This window comes from Lissotriton helveticus, chromosome 1_1 (assembly GCF_964261635.1).
Source record: "Lissotriton helveticus chromosome 1_1, aLisHel1.1, whole genome shotgun sequence".
Classification (NCBI taxonomy): Eukaryota; Metazoa; Chordata; class Amphibia; order Caudata; family Salamandridae; genus Lissotriton; species Lissotriton helveticus.
The window spans coordinates 1,448,181,650-1,448,199,741 of record NC_136057.1 but is presented as its reverse complement, the minus strand read 5'-3'; the positions used below and the strand labels follow the sequence as shown (position 1 = coordinate 1,448,199,741).

General features: G+C 43.1%; 1 protein-coding gene across 1 annotated transcript in view; it reads right to left on the bottom strand.

Annotated features, from left to right (window-relative positions):
* Positions 1–18,092, bottom strand: part of PRKAG1 (protein kinase AMP-activated non-catalytic subunit gamma 1) — a 160,701-nt gene that overhangs the window by 108,709 nt on the left and 33,900 nt on the right. The window contains exons 3-4 of the mRNA XM_078685813.1: positions 15,202–15,308; positions 9,293–9,374 (exon numbers count right to left, since the gene is read on the bottom strand). Of these exons, the coding sequence (XP_078541939.1) occupies positions 9,293–9,374; positions 15,202–15,308 (189 nt within the window). The remainder of the gene's footprint in view (positions 1–9,292; positions 9,375–15,201; positions 15,309–18,092) is intronic.

The window sequence follows — 18,092 nt, the reverse complement described above, 5'->3', positions numbered from 1 at the left end:
AACAGACACACCATTGACCCCCTTCAACATTTTTGGCATCAAACGCTGAAACACTGATGCCGCTGAGGCAAACGCGAAAGGCATTCGTACATATTGAAACGTACCAAATGGTGATACAAAAGCAGTAAGGCATCTTGATTGCGGAGCTAGTTCAACTTGATGATAGGTTGATGCCAGGTCTAGTTTTGTGAAAACTTTTGCATCTTTAAGAGTAGCTAACATTTCATTGATGTTGGGGAGTGGATGAGAATCTACCCATATCTCCATGTTCAAACAACGAAGATCAACACATACTCTAAGTTCGCCATTTTGCTTGCGTGCTACTACTAAAGGAGATAACCATAAAGATGACTCCACTGGTTCGATTATTCGTTTAGTGCACAAAGAGTCTAATTCTTTCTCTAAATCTTGTCTTATACTAAAAGGTACGTTTCTCAATTTATGTTTTATTGGACAAGCCCCTTCCTTTACTTTAATGTCATGTTGAAAATCTTTGATTTTTCCCAGCTCTCCTGGGAGCACATGAGGAAAATCATTCACAAGACTTTCAAGGTCAGGATGTTCTCTTATAGCTAGAACCTGTTCTTTAGTTCCCGGTCTAAGTACCATCCCAAATAAACCTTGATGGAAACATCCCAATAGATTTAAACCTTTGTGTGCCACATACATTTTCCCGGCAATCCTTCTACCTTTGCACTCTAAAATATCTTCGATATAACCAGACAAATCAATTTCACGTCCTTCATACGATACTGCTTTACGATCAGGAGGTAACAAAGGTCTGCAAGGCCAAGTTGCTTTGTACAACTCTAAAGTGATCATGGAAATTCGAGCACCAGAATCAACAAGGAGACAAAGTGTTCGATCTCCAACTAAAATATCAACGTAAGGGTCTACACACAGTTCTGGATTGCCCACAATAACACCAACATCCCTTACAACTACAACCATATTGCTCAGATCCTTTGTTACACAATCTTCTTCTTCATCTTGGATATTTTGTTCTGTGACACACGTCTCTTGTACAGGTTTCAACCATACGGTATTTTTACTAGTTTGACATACTTTTGCGAAGTGTCCTATTCTATTACAATTCTCACATGTTGCAAACTTCACTGGACACCTAGTCCCCCCAAAATGCAGTTTGTAACCACATCTGAAACAAACATTATTCCTTGAAAAGAAAGAATTTTGATTATTAGACGTGTGTTGTTTGTCATGACCTTTGTTTTCATCACTTTCAGTGTCTTTCATTTTAATAGTAGACACCGGCTCATTCTTCTTCTCTTCCAATTCCTTAGCAGAGAGTTGAGACGTTTCAATACTTTCAGCCACTTTGATAGATTCTTCCAAAGTAGGATTACCTAGTGACAACAGTTTCTGTTTTATATTCTTATCAGTACAATGACAAATGAACTGGTCACGAACTAGTTGTTCAGAAAAGTTTTCAAATTAGCAATCCGCTATCAGACGTCTAAGTGCTGTAATATACGTATCCACATCTTCACCAGACTGTTGTTTTCTCCGAAAAAATGTATGACAGAGCACAACAAGGCTAGGTTGAACATCAAACCTAGTTTGTAATTTTTTCAATGTTTCCTGATACTCATCAAGAGGATTGTCTTCATCCACAGGAAGCGCAGGAAGATGTTTAAGAATTTCCCTACCTTCATAACCTAAAAAATACAAAAGAAGGTATTTTCTTCTTTCTGGCCTAAATCTTGTTGCACCAATTGCCCCCAGGTAAGTCTCGAATCCATCATACCACTGTTTCCATTTGATGGGTGGGTCACCAGGTGTTACTAAGAAAGGTGGTGGAGCTACAACACTCTGCATTTTTTTTTAAAGAAGAAATAGGCAAAACATATATATTTATACGTGTAGATATGCTACTTCTTCTAATAAAACTAATATTTTGAAATGCACTATTCGAAAAATCCACCAGATGGCAGCATTGTAAAAGAAAAGGCAACAAACCCAAATGTTCTGGCTCAAAATGTCAATATTTCAATGTATCAAGAAGAGAAAAAGTAAAAAGGAAAAAAAAAATTGTTCTTAAATTAAATGATGGCAAGGTTGTATATATCAGCGCTGAAGTGGAATCCTAAGTATGGACTTTATTCCTTGGTTTTTTTTTCTATTACTTAGAATTCTTCATATGCTGTGCATATCAGCGTTACTTTTCCTTCGTGATATGCACTGTAATCAGCAGACATGTTTGCTTTGTTTGACAAAGGAGCATTCAGCCGCTCCCTTTATTTACGCTCCCTTTGTTCCTCTGTGACGCTAATGAAAGGACTTCAGACGTTCGCTAATCCCTTCTTGCCAGGGAAGCATTATGACGTCTCCCTTCACATGCGTTTCACCGTTGGAAGGCAAACGTGCCTTTCACGTCTTTATGTAAACACGTTCTCAATATCGTATGTGTGACTACGACCGTTGCTGGAACGCAAACCTTCCTCATGCGTTTCAATGCCCCGAATTCGTTTTTGTGCCTTCCCGCCCTACTCACTACAATTATATGCACCGGACAGTTATCGGACAGTCTCTCCTTAATTTTTCGTCGTGCAGAAGGATCCTCTAATCCACCACATTAAATTACGCTCTTCATCAAATCGGTGTCACAGACTTTGTGGGTTCTTGTTGATGGCCCAGCCCTCGTCGCCATCAAAAGCGTGTCGTAAGGAGAATCGGACACGCTGCATTCAAGGTAAATTGTAGTTTATTCTTTGTCAGCTGGACCATCAAAGCAGGGCAGTTACAGCTTCTCAGTCGGACTCTCAACTGTCTCACTTGGAATACATCACTGTCATCATAGAACTATAGTGTTTTAACAATGTTAAGATTCTACAACAAGCCTAAGACACTACACACTACAGTTTGTAGAGTCAGAGATTACAGGATGTGGAACATTTCAGGGGGAAGGCAATAAATGCATTTTGGGAAAGCTGGTACTCACAATTTAGAAAACTCATTTGTGAATTTCTTAATATTTTTCCAATACCTGGGCCTATTCTGGACTTGCCTTTTGCTTTTATGCGCAATACCAACTGTATCAGTTTGAAGGGCAGCTGGTGTATAAGGAAGCATGCGTTTACCTAGATACACCTATACTCCTAGCCTAAAGCACATCTTCCTTAAGATCACCGCCACACCAAATATTTGTTGATGTAGAACAATAACTTTGGTACGAATGGAGACAAAACTTAACTGAAGTATGGTGAAGTAGGCATTTTCAGGGCATGTTCAAGCTCTGGGTAAAACCATTCAGCAATGGGATCCCAAGTTGCCTTCACTTTCTTGCTGTACAAAACCACTTGTGTCGCCTCAGCTGGCACTGCCAGTACAGGCTTGCAACATTACACTAGTCTGAACAAAGGGAGTTTAAGACAATAGTCCTTGGGGACTAATGTGTATTTATTATTTTATTGGTTAATAGGCGAGGAAAAATCTGATCAATGATCGATTGTTATGGGGAAGGAGTTAGGTATTTTATGCAAAGCCCACTACAGCTCACTGCAGGTGACCTGTTTGCAGGGGAGGCGTAGGTGAAGGCCAACCAGAAATCCGGAGACATCCCTCCCAATGGCGACCACTGAATTGCGATTGATGTTTCATGGCTTTAGTGATTAATAGCGTGTATTCAATATTTGGTTAAGAAATGTTTTGTTTTTTTAAATTAGGATGAAGGCGCATTGCACTCGAGATCTTGGAATAATGTATGTATCAGTGCGGTATGCCAAAATAATTATGTTTGACCTGAACAGAGTGGCCGTTTTTCGTTTGCAAAAATCTTCTCTATCTATGAATCACAGTCCTGTTATGTAATCAGTATGAGTTGTAGTGCGCTGGGGAGGGTAGCGTGTTTATAGTAAATGTATCACTTCAAAGCATCTCTAAGTCAGTCATGAGGGCTAACCACGATAATACTCGTAACAGTTCACAATAGCAGGTACCCTTGATTTACAATGAAGTACCGTACTTCACGAATGAACACTTTGTTCAAGCTCTCACTACATCACGGGGCTGGGAAACAGTGTTGTTTTACGTGTGTACAATATCCCTGCCGAAGCTAGACTTTCCCACCAAGGGTGTTTTCATTTTAGTGTAAACACCTAAAATCCTAAACCTGTAATAGTAAACACACTACAAATTCTATAACCTCTACCCATGCCTTCACAAATTAAAATGCGGCGTTCTCAAAATGACGGCACAAAAGTCCAGGGCTAATAGATTAAAGGCTTGTTGCATGGGCGATCATCAATACAAATGCCGACATGGCCAACTCAAGTTACCATCCTCTCAATGTCGGTTCAAAACTACTAAACCGGGAATTAAAAAAAAAAAGTCCGTTATTGGCTGCGCTTATAAACGATCAACACAGATCTACACGAAAGCGATATATGAAAAAAAGTATTTATCTCAAACCACAGGGAAGAGCGACTTCAGTGTGTGTTGAAATGAAGCAGTCGCACTCCAGCCCCGAGCTGCCGGGTGTGAGGAGCGCGAGATGTAGCTCACAGCCAGCAGCGGAGTCACACTGCACTCGTAGCCGCACCGATAGGCAGCGAAGGCCTAGAGAGAAATTGCAATGTGGAGCTGGGCCGCTCAGGCGGTGAGTACTTACAACAGCGTCGGCGTCTTCAGAGGGCCGGGCGGGGCGCAACAGAGCGGAAGACAACCTAGCCCCGGGCGAAGAGTCCGGAGACATGAATCCCTAAACTACCCACTGATACAATTGGATGGTCAGAGACCATCTCCAAATATTCTGACAGCGTTTCACCACTTACATGACGTCAAGTACGGGATGTGGAGCAGTGAAATGATGTGCCAAGGATGTGTGCGGGCGAGAGAGGAACTGACCCATTCAAGAAATGGCAAAGGCTTGTTCGGCCAATTGACGGGCACGATAAGGCCAATCGCAGCTTCTGTGCATTATGACAAAGGCTCCTGCAACCAATCCGAGATCTCCATACTTTTTCACCCCAAACAAAATAAGTATCCACCTGTGTGATTGCTTGTTAGCCTACATGGTTGTTGCTCATGGACAATGGATTCCTTTATAAAAGCGTAATACTCGGGAATGGATTTAATTCTCTATCGAGCGTGCAAGGACGTTCCGAATCCCTAATCATTGATTACACAGGAAATCCTCTTCTCTTTGTAGTCCGTCCCACTTGGACGGACTTCTTGCTGGCGTAAAAGGTTTCTTATCTTCTTTATGGGGCGAAACAGATGGCCCCATAAAGAAGATAAGAAACCTTTTACCACAGCAGTAAGTCAAGGAAGCCAGTCCAAGTGGGACGGCTTCAAAAGAGAAAAGAGTACGTCACTAACACCTCTATTCCAATGGCTGGCCACCGTTTAGCATGAACGGTGATGCCAGCCAATGGAAAAGAGGGGCGGGGCTTAACCTCGCTAGTGAAACTTACTCTAACTCAGCATTTCCCAAACTGTGGTCCGCGGACCCCCAGGGGTCTGTGAGACATTCCCAGGGGGTCTGCAGGACTCGAGTGCCTGTCGTAGTGAAAAATAAAACGCCCATACGTCCTCACAGCACACAAGAGCTGTAACACAGAAGGCAGAAGGGCACAAAAAAACGAGTGGAACAGACGGCAGAAGGGCACAAAAAACGAGGGGAAAACGAAGTGGAACAGAGGGCAGAAATGCACAAAAAACGAGGGGAAAACGAAGTGGAACAGAGGGCAGAAATGCACAAAAAAAGAAATGCACAAAAAACGAGTGGAACATAGGGCACAAGGGCACAAAAACAAGGGAAAAACTAGTGGAACAGAGGGCAGAAAGCCACAAAAAACGAGTGGAATAGAGGGTAGAAAGGCACAAAAAACGATTGGAACAGAGGGCAAAAGGGCACAAAAAACTAGGGGAAAACGAGTTGAACAGAGGGCAGAAAGGCACAAAAAACGAGTGGAACAGAGGGCAGAAAGGTACAAAAAACAAGGGAAAAACGAGTGGAACAGACGGCAGAAAGGCAAAACAAATGAGTGGAACAGAGGGCAGAAAGGCACAAAAAATGAGGGAAAAACAAGTGGAACAGAAGGCAAAAGGGGCACAAAAACTAGGGAAAAACGAGTGGCACAGAGGGCAGAAGGATTCAGAAAAGGGGGTGGTGATGAACAGAGTGTCTGAATTAAGCAGACCACTCTTACCCAGTCCAAATATCAGGGCTTGATCCATCACCGTTATTTAGCTCACTGCCCCATCCCAGTTCAGAACCTGGCTATATGCAAATTAGTCTGTCCCTGGCCCAGTGCATCATGGGAACAGGGCAGACCAGACTACCAAGCCAATTCTTCAGAGGGCAGAAGGGCACAAAAAACGAATGGCACAGATGCAAAATACAGAAATATAGGGGCAGCTAAGAACAGAAGGCAGAATGGGCAGAGAGGCACGGGGGCAGCGAGGGGAAGGGAAAACCGAGCAGAGACACGGGGCAGCGAGGGGTACAGAAGGAAAGACCGGGCAGAGAGAGCACAGGGACAGCGAGGGGAACAGAGGGAAGAAAAAGGGGCACGGACTACGTACAGGCAGCGGGGGAAGACAGACAACAGCAGTCACAGACACAACAATGAAAATACAGGCAAAACAATAAAAGCAATAAAACGTTGAAAGGCACATGTGTATAGGTTACCGTTACTTGGCAGGCAGGTAAAAATAGATGCAGCCAGGATCAGCAGTTGGATTTTCGTGCTGCTGTCTGATTACTCACTTTCCAAAAGCCCTTGGGTACCACTAAATAATACACTGCTGTATGCATACATGTCCATGCCAATAGACACAATTCAGGCTGTCTCCCTCTTAAAATTGCCTCTGCTTCAAAAGGCGTTTTTTAAAAGAAATTTAAATTGTACAAATTGCTTGGGGGTCCCCAGCTTCCAGTAGTGATTCAGTGGGGGTCCTCAGGAGTCAAACGTTTGGGTACCACTGCTCTAACTCATTAAATCTCGCCAGCGAGACTGCGCTTGTGCGCAGCCTACGCTAGCCAAGACCTAAAAATCTACAATCCATATGTAGATATTATACAACCAGAGATAAACAGAAGCCTTTACATGAAATTTAGGCTGGGAATATTACTAGTCTTTGTCTAAACAAAAAAATGGCATACGAAGAAGGAATGCACAGTGCTCTGTATCTGTGATTAGGGAAGACTAAAGACAAGGAATACCCTCATGCTGCTATGTACAAAAAAGATGTTGCTAGGGAATCATTTACTTCACTCTTTAATTTAGAAGCATAGCTTCAAGCCCTGTAACGAGATCATGGTTCTAACCCCTAGATGCATCATTGTTGCCGTTTGCGATCCCTAAATTGCGAAAATTAAGGAATCGCAATTTAGAAATCGTAAACGGCAATGCATGAACAATTCGCATTTATTTTTGCGATTCTGTATTTTTCCTCAATTGCGATTCACAATTTGCGAATCGCAATTAAGGAAAAACCTTCCCATTGATTCCTATGGGCCAAAAGGCCCATAGGAATGAATGGGAAGGCAATCACATTTTGCGAATTTCAAATTGCGATTCGCAAAATGTGAATGCAATTTAAAGGGTGCAGGGGGGGGTCCAAAGAACCCCTCCATGCACCCCTGAAATGTAACTTTAAATGCAATTTACACACACACATGCCCCAAGGGCATGTGTGTGTGTAAATTTAAACTTCCAAAAATGCAATTTGTGCATATTTGATAGTTTTAGGTAAATTAGCATGAAGTTCAATTTCATGCTATTTTACCCCTTCCAAACTGCGAATTCGCAATTTAAAAATAATCATGCATTGCATTTAAGAAATCTCTAATTGCGATTTCTTAAATGCAATCGCAATTTTAGAAATCGCAACGTGGTTGCGATTCCTAAAATTGCGAAATGCATGATGCATTCCAAATTAGTCAATTGCATTCGCAAACGGCCGAAAAATGCGATTCGCACCGTTTGCGAATGCAATTCTGTTTGATGCATCTAGGCATAAGTCACCAGACTGACTTCGCTATTATTTTCCTCACAGTTGCATCTTATATTGCTTTAGCTTAGAGACTAACAAGATATGGCTGAAATAACCTTATTTTTTTATAACTGATAAATGATTGATTAAATATTTGAATAAATCATTGCACTCCTATTGTGACTATATCTATTTTTGCAGCATTGTATAGAAGTATGTTTTTATTACTTGTATGCTTTTTATAATTAAAAAAAATATTAGGACAGGGGAGTAAGCCACAAAGAGCAGCAAAGAAAGGAACCTAATAAGACTTAAGGAAGACATGACAGAAAGATTACGAGAAAGGTTAATGGCAAGAGAAAGCTAATTATCATCTATGTTGATAAAACTAAACTTGTAAAATCCAAGGATACTATAAAAATAAAATAAAAGCATTGCAGAACAGAAAAATCTTCCGAGGTAATTCACGGTCACAACTCCTTCAAATAGTTTTAAGGGTAGAAATCAAACAAAGTTCAATGCATAAACATTAATGCCTCAGGTAGTGTCTTTTGGAAAGCTCTGACACGAAAATTGTTCTGAATAGACCCTAATTTTTTTTAAATATTTGTCCTCAGCTGCCTGTTCACCCAAATCAATATACTTGGGACAAAATATGGGGTAAATGGACACAATACTCAGGGCTCTGAAATAACTGTAGGAGTAATGGGAGTGGGAGAGATGGGGAGGAACATCATACACTGTAATACATTGCAATGTACCCAAGGACTATCTTATTGATATACCTATGCATTCTATACAACAAATGTTAAGACGAACAGCCTTGAGAAAATGCATGGAACGTGTTTGTTAACGGACGCACTGCCAGGTCTTTTGTTTGTTTACTCAATAAAAAGACTTAAAATAAATCAACTGAAATGACATGCTCCAATACAATATCATCCCATGACCAAGCACACGCCACACTGTTAAAGCACTCTACCCCAACTGTGCACCTGAAAGCACTGGCTGAATTCCATCTTTCAAATAGGAAAACCACATTCTAATATGATCCAGGTTAGACAAGCAGAACATATGAATAAATCCTACCTCCTGGGTAATCAGAAATACATTTCGATAAAAAAGGGTTTCAGCTTTTACTTGCCCACATAATGGTGCGAGCATGAACTGAGGACAATGACCGAGAACAATGCAGGAGTACTCGCTCCACAATCATGACCCTCAACCACTACATTTGCTTTTCTTATCATTCCAATGACTACCTTTATCACCCCGACTCGAGCACCCACTATTCTTTGCCATGTGTGCTGTATTTAAAAGGGAATGCAATTACCCACAAAGCTCTGCTTCTTGTTGTCCCAGAGCGAAGCAGCCCTCACGCCGTTGGTCACCAATGCAAAGAAAGCCTTTTTCACCTGTGCAGTAAAATACAAGAAGAGGATCATAGTGGAGGACAACTAACAGGAAGAGGTCCATGTACTCAAAAGGAAAACGCAGATGCTGTTTGGTCACTGTTCACAGAAGTAACAAGCCATAGGGTTAAAAACATGGAAGCCACAAACACAGGAGAAGCTTAGGGACAGATAAATCCTTTGCAAAGGGCCTGCCCCTGCAGAACAAGTTATTTACCTTTGGTAACGCCTTATCTAGTAGAGACTCCATCTAGTCATAGATTCCTTACCTTACAAGGTTCCCTAGGCATCAGACAGGATCCGGAAATTTTCGAGCAGTACCCCTGCACCCGCTAGGTGGCATCTTTTGGCACTTCAGCCGCCCCAGAAGTGACGTGCGCTGTGCCTATATAGGCGCCACCCAGGCACACGGACATCAGTTTCTTTTCGTGACTTTCCACGCTGGGAGCACGAGTCATGAGGAACACTTAAAGCTGATGTAAATTTCTAAAGCCCTTAGAAGGGTGACCCTCACCCTAATCACTTCGCAGAGCGGGGTGGATGGGAGGGTCAATAAGGAATCTGCAGCTAGACAGAGTCTCTGCCAGATAAGGCTTTACCAGATGTATGAAACTCATTCATCTGATAAAGACTTATAGCTGCAGATTATTTACCTTAAACTAGATATACAAACAATGCTTCCCCAGAGGTGGGTCTGAGAAACCGATTTAGATCAAAATGTCCTGCAGGACCAAACAGGCAAAGTGCCCATCACTAAGGACCTGACTGTCCAGGTTGTAGCGTTTGGTAAATTTGTGTCGAGATGCACACATAGCTGCCTGACATATATCCAGGACAGGGACTCTGAGCTAATGCAGTGGTCACAGCCTTGGCTCTGGTGGAATGAGCACTCAGGCCCTCAGGAGTTGCTTTTTGGCCAGTGTGTAGCAGATCTTTATGCAGAGCACTAGCCATTTGGAGATGGTCCCTTTCTGCATGGACTTCCCCTTCTTAGCTCCAACATATCCTACTAAGAGTTGACCGACCAACCGGAACTCGTTGGTACAATCAAGGTAGAACAACAATGCTCGTTTTCGGTTTAGGCAGTGGAGTCTGTAGAAGGGTGAGACGGAATGTAGGCAAGGTGATATTTTGGCCTACGTAAATGGGTGTTACTACCTTCGGAAGGAAGAAGGCAGTGGATAAAAGGTGGTATAAGGAGGGTGCAAACACAGTGTTTGCCATTCCCTGACCCTCCTGGCCGATCTTATGGGCACTAGGAAAGCAGCCTTTATGGTTGGCAGCTGCAGCAGGCAGTTGTGCAGTGGCTCAAAAGGTGCGTACATCAGAAAAGTCAGAACTAAGTTTAAATCCCAATAGGCATGATGAACGGCCTGGGAGGAAACATATGTTGGAGAGTTTTAAGGAACCTAGTCACAACAGGTGACTTGAACAAACAAGCATTTGCAATGCAATAGGTCTCACACTTGCGAGAGTTTAAGCTATTGGTATTGTAAATGACAATGTCTTTTATTTTCTGTTTTGCTAATTAACACATGACTAAAAGACATTGTCATTTACAATGTCAATAGCTCAAACTCTTGTAAACGCAAGACGTATTCAAAGAAGCAGCCGTCATTGCCCTGGGCTGCTCGGAAATTGAAAGCATGCATGGCGCGCTGAATGGTGCAGGGAAGCATATTGTGCCTGTAGTAGGAGAAACTCATTAAAGAAAATAGGGCTTACAGACTAAAAAAGACGTACCATGCAGAGCCTTGAAACCCTCACGGGTGAGTAGCGCGCTCTACAAATGTATTGATTATGTAACATCCAAAAAAAAAAGGGCCGGTCCTCATTGGTGGTTACAAATGAAGTCATGGCAGTACTAAGGAGGGACTAACAAGCCTATTAAGGAATCAGAAGGCAGCATTTACGAAGGGCAATGACACAAGCCAATGACAAATATGGGCGTACAGTGGGCGGGGCTTCTATTTTATACTCCAATACAGCATGCCACTGAGCAGGCAATGCGCTGCCCAGGCTCGACCTAAAAAGGTTAGTCTGGCAACAACAAAAATGCTAAAATGGCTGAGCCCGTTACTGTGCTCAGAGCAGAACCCTGCTGGGTCAAATAGAGAACAAATAGTAAAACCTAAGAAAGGGGTGCAGAGAGAACGTCGATGGCCTACATACACAATGCCACAAATCTGTCTCAGCAACAGGTGTATACCATCTTGGTGGAGGCGACACCTGGTTGCCAGAATAACATCACAGACTTCGGATGGAAGGTCGAAAGATGTCAACTCTCGCTGCTCAATCTCCAAGCATGAAGGAGGAGGGTGTACAATACTTGTACAAGAACCTTCCCTGTCGTGGCGACAGAACGTACTTCCTAAGAGGAACCCTGACTGAAGAAACAATGCTCATACTCAATAGCTCAGGATATCAGGTTCTCTGTGCCCAATTCAGAGCCACAAGATTGACTTGGGCCTGGTCATTCTTGCTCTTTTTAAGAACTCTGAGCAGGAGAAGTATCGGCGGGAAGGTATACAGGAGGCCGGAACGCCACTCAAAATGAAAAGCGTCTCTAAATGAGAGCCGCCTTGGAAACTCCAGTATGCAGAAGTGCTGGATTGCACGTTCTCAGCAGTGGCAACCAGCATCTAACCAAGATGTCCATTCATTATAGACATCTTGCGCCACCTCTGGATGGAGACGCCATATGTGATCCGTTAAGCATTAAAGGCTGTGTTCGCCCCTCCCGCCATTCAGGGAGCACAGCAGGCGTTGAACCATCAGGGAAATGCCCTGACGTTCCAGCCATGTCCAGAGATGCAGGGCCTCTTGACAAAGGGTCCATAACGCCACCCTGCCTTGTTTGTTGCAGTTGCACATGGCGCTGAAGTTGTCTATGAACACCTGCACCAGACTTCCTCTGAACATAGGAAAAAACGGCCTTAAATGCCACTCAGGTCACCCGAAGGATGTGGAGCCCAGACTCTGCCGCAGACCCGAATCCTCAGATCTCCACCTCTCCCAGATGGCCACGCCATATGTGTATGGACTTATAGACCTCCTTTACTTGGGCAAGGGTCAATCCAGCTATGGGAAAGTCAAGGAGGCGTGGAGCGGACCCTGGCACAGGCTCCACAGAAGTGCAAGACCTGGAGTGCCAACGCTTCCACGCCTCATCTGAGGATTTGGACAGCATGGCAAAGTCAAAGACCTCTAACTTCCTTTTGCGGTGGGACTTACTCGACTAGTTGGATCGAGCTGATGACTGTCGGGTGCGGCTTCGCCAACGGTCCTGGGACCTTCCATGCAACCGGGATTGTTAATGTTGCGGAGTCCTCGGGTGGCGAGGAGCTTGAGGGAACACTCCCTCAGCGCCTTCAGGTGCAGTGTGACATTTCTCGCAGGTCTTGGAGCTGTGGTACCTCTCCAAGTACCACAGACAAACCAAGTGCGGGTCCGTCACGGTGACAGGCAGTACGTGGTTTGAACCTGCAGGTTTCTTTGGGGACATCATTGTCACACCAGGACAACCAATTTTTAAAAAAGTGTTGTTAAAGTCAAGAAAAAAAAGTCAAAAAGTGACATGGGGTAGCTCTTCACGGCTGGCGCAAAAATAAAAAAAGAACTGACATCAGCATGCTGGGGTGGCACCTATATAGGGACAGCGCACGTCACTTTCGGTGTTGGCGCCACCAAGCCAAACACCACCACCTACCGAAACACAGAGGTACTGCGCGAAAACTTCCACATCCAGTAGGACACCTGGGGAATATTCTAAGGTAATAAATCTGCTGCTAGAAGTCTCTATCAGATAAACATTTTTTAAGGCCCAGCAGCTACAAAGTGCTTTTAGGCCACTTGCTTCTCTTTTACACTCTCCAGAGAACTTTATTTTTATTTTTACTTTACTATTCTGAAATATCTGTCAACCATGATTAAACCGTAAAGTATAAAGACTTAAAATGGCCACCAGTATGTCACAACACAATAATGCACTCAAAACACATGCATGCACATGCAATGAAGCATAGGCACTACTACCATCACGTAATGGTTTTCCTTACCATTGGAAGATGACAATCGTGTGTGTGTGCAGAAGTGCACGCTTCGCAACGCATCCACATGTATAGGTCATGACTTACTGTTAGCCATTTTGGCTTTTTTTTTGTTTTTTTAACTTTCCGGTTCCATCATGGCCAATGGACATTTCAGAACAATACAGAAAAAAAGATAAAAGAAAGCACGCCAGGACACCAATGCAAACAAATGCTGACAAAGTGATTAAGTCAGCACTCGTCTTTAAAACGCTAGACCTATTGGCTTTGCTATTGCTGGTTTTTTTCAATTTTGCAGTTGCATTTTTGTCAGCCCTCCTGGATGCCATCCAACATTATTTTCTCTTCCACTATAAAACATTGATGATGGCTATTTAGCCACCCTCACTTTAATAGTTGGAAATATCACTGGATCACATATAAATATCCAGAACATCACTTAACCAAACTTATTACACAAGGAGTTCGTTCAGGACAGTGAGAGTCACGCCATGATAAAGCAGATACAGTCCAACAATCGTGCGGCACACCACAGAACAAAAGGTATACAAAAGACTGACACATGCTGACATTAAAGGGTCACTGGAATTTACCATTCAAGTAGGAAATCTGTGTTGGAAACTTTCACATGGCTACAGAAGCCACAAGTAGAGGATGTAGAATCAAACACAGAGGATAAGAGTTCCACTGGTGCCTTGGACAGAGGAAATAGGGCCAAGGAAAGGTAAAGAGCAGAGGGTAAAACAGTAATACACAAATAAGTAAAACAAGCATTGGCAACGGCAATTCATCTCACTTTTTCAAAAGACCACTTTCCTGATAAAGGCTGCAGTACCATAGGCCATTACTAGAAGTCCCTTTCATCAGACCCAAATGCTCACTGTAACAGACAGCAGTATGTTAGGCTGTTACAAGAGGTATCTTGTGCGAGACTCAAACGCTTGATAGAGCAGGCTGCAATACCACACGTCCTTGCTAAAGTTCCATCGTCTTCCACCACAGCCTCGTCAAAGTGCAGATACTAGAGAAATATGAACAGACCAGATGCCCTTTAATGTGTCCTTTTGTTAACGGTTGAAAGGAACAATAGCAAATAATCTTTAGTGTCCTTTTATTTGAGCATGGAAGATCACAGAGAGGGTGTGGCTTCAACATATAAATCTGCATATTCAAGTTGGCAAGTCTAATGATTGTTGCTTCTTTTCTAAAGCCTAAACAAATGTTTTGATATGTTTTGATCAAGTATGGACAATAGGAAGCACCAAGTGTATTCGCTATGTTTTTCAAGAAGTTACCATAAAGTTCATAGTTAATACCAGTTACTTGTATTGACAAACTACCTGCACACTCCATAAGTAACCACACTTTAGGTGTTTCATAAAATGAGTAAGGAGTCAGCAAGCTGTGTGAATGGAATGAAAAGAAAGGTAATCATATAGATGAGGTTGAACATGGGGGTGAAAGGAGTGCATGAGTAAAGAGTAAGGGGGAAGCAAGCAGGTAGGGTGAGAGGCATGGAGAGTAAGGGCAACATGTAGCCCTGTATCACCAGAACTTAATTTAAACAGTAATGGAACAATGTAATATTCCACAAAATGTCACAGACTTGAAGGACAGCCCAGCTAACCAATGGCGCTCTGTAATACTTTGTGGATGCATATAATGTTTACGGGTATGATGACATATAGTCTTCCAGACATCTAAAGCAGGTCTATAACGTGATCGGAAAGTGTGCAAGAAAATAAGAGACAAAAGGCCAAAAGTGCCATCAGTTCACAAACCTGCAGAGATGTGTCAAACACGACGAGCTTGGAACTGGTAGGTATCAAGTCATAACACCGGTGCGCTTTCATGAAGCGAGTAAACACAGCATTGTCCGATTCAGAAGCTGTAATGGATAAACAAAAGGGAGTGAGGAGGCGAAAGGCCTGGATGTTAATAGGAGGACAAAGGAGCAGAAAGGGACAAAGAGAATGGAAGATAAAATGGGAGGGAGAGAGGAGGCAAGAAGACGACAGGAGCAAGGAAGTGGGTGAGAAAAAGCGTAGAAGGCAGGGTGGGTGAGGGGAGTGAAAGGGTTAATCGCATAAGGCGAAAGACCTTTTATTCTGGAGACCCAGGGCATGTCCCATTTCCAGTGCACTGGAGCACAGAGAAACCTTGCTGAGGTAGCAACAATCCATGAACCCAAGCACGCTACTAAGATATCTCGAACCAGTTTTATTTCCAGGATCCCGATTTCTTTAAATAGCTACCACCCATGGTCCACTGGGCAGCAACAAAGCACCCGTAAATGTGTTTTTATTAAATTTATAAAAGCACAAGTCCCGCCATCCTGCTGATCTTGGCTTCCTATCCAACATAGTATAAAAACCACAATGGTTCAGAAATAAAATTACAAGCAAACAGCATATTTGCACCACTTAATCAAGCCAAAGATGCACAATTTTAGGTTAAAAAAAAAGAAAAACAAGGTACCCACACAGACATTCTTTCAAAATTGAAAAGTTGTTTGTTATTTGAATTATTCTTTGCAAAACAAAACAAACAGTACAGTCCAAAATCCAAAACATAAACAGAACAAGCATTTGCAATGCAATAGGTCTCGCATTTGCAAGAGTTTAAGCTATTGGCATTGTAAATGACAATGCCTTTTATTTGTCTGTTTTGCTACTTAACACATAAATAGAATGCATTGTCATTTACATTTACAATGCCAATCGCTCAAACACTTGTAAAAGTGAGACCTGTTCAAAGAAGCGTCCGCCATTTACCCTGCTGCTTAAAAAGTTAAAATGTGCATGGCGCGCTGAATGTTGCAGGAAAGCATGCCGTGCCTGCAGTAGGAGAAACTCATTAAAGAAAACAGTGCTCACAAACAAAAAAAAATGAGGCAAAAGCAGGAGAGAGCAATGAAGCAACACGGGAGAGCTGGGTAAAATGTAACGTTCGGAGTTTGAGAATTATGGTATAGTCCAATCGGAGTTTGAGAATTATGGTATAGTCCAATGAACAAAACATGTACGCAAATGTTAGCAAAGCAATTTGGGTACTGCGATGTATATGAGCGGAAGTGACTGGCTACAAATGAACTATAGTGTCACTGAAGAAGCTGGCAGCCCTCTGCTTGAAAGGTGTTAACACATGCAAGATGTTTTAACCAAAATATATGGGGATGTGTGAGGAAACCACATAGTGAACAAATCATGTAATATCTGGTTTGTTAAATGCTATTTCAGGGAATACATTGATCAAATATAGCACCTTTGCTATCCTTATTAATACAATACTTTAGATGGTGTAATTTCATTGATGAAGTTGCCCAAAATCCGTAAAAAAATATTTGTCCCGTAACGCAGGTCGTTCTGCATGGCCGATCCTCGGCATGTTTCACCTCATGGTGCTGCGCCTTTCTTTTTAAACCTGTCCTGTTTCCTGCTCTTCTACCGTCAGCATAGGCAGGACAGCTGACTGTGCGGGGTATGCAGGGATATCTCTATGCGTGATCATCTACACAAACAGCTTCACATTCACAGGCGCCATGGTGAGCTCGTTCTGTGGTGGGTTACATGTTTACAGCAACAGCATTCTTTCAGAGGAGCATCAAACAATTTTGCGAAGATTACTGTTTGAACGCAGCAGCCTATTCCACCAGAAGCAACATATCTTCACAAAAGCCATTAGATCTGCACTGACTGTAGCAGCCCAGGAATGCCATGATAAGCAATTAGCAGCATTTAAGGTGGAAGGGGGAAAAGCCACTAATAAAAGCACAGACAAAACGCCTACCATTAATTTAAAAAAAAAAACAGCGTCCCACAAGTGGTGTGCGCTCGCTGTAAGGAAACAAGCTTACTTTAAGTAGAGCTATCCTATTAATGGAACTGTGGGGACAATGATATAGTTAACTTCAGTATTGGGGAACTCGAGATCACTTGCTGGTTGGGAGGGGTTAGAGGGCAAGTCTCACCTAGAAGTGGTTCGCTCAGTCCTCGGTATCAATTTTGCTATGCTGGAGGTAGATAATCCTGGCCAAACCATCTATCTGAGGGCAAACCTGCAATCTGGTGTGCTAGGCATGTGCGTGACCCACGGCCGAAAGCGGCGACGTGCTTCTCTCAGTGGGGCTTCCTTTTCAGAATCTGCCCATTGTAATAAGTCAGAGCGCCAGCGGGTGAGGTTAGGTCCTTGGAGGTATTTGTAGGTGGGGAAAATGTTGGAATCGGAGCCATGACGACGTCATTACAATGCCAGTGTAATCTTGTCATAACGACAGTGATGAATGTCACGACAATGCCTGGCTTTACCACCAAAAAAAACAACAATATTACTCAACCCTCTCGTCTTCTCCATAAAACGTATGTCACTGTAGTGGTGCCCGCCGCGTCTACATAAAACATATACATGAAGTGGGCGCCATGATAATATGAAGAAACTAGCCCAGAATAACGCGGTGCTGAGTCAGGAAGAGACATTAAGGGGGAGGAGTGTAGCGCAGCAGTACTGTAAAGCGGTCACAGGAGTACACGTCATAGGCCCGCCTCTGTCACCCTATCACGGTACACACCAGCGCGCACCCTGAGAGCCACAGTGCACCCTTGCACCCACACTGAATTCACCCAGCGCCCCCTGCAAGCGCCAGGACGTCAGAGCCCGCAAGGCGCTAGCACGG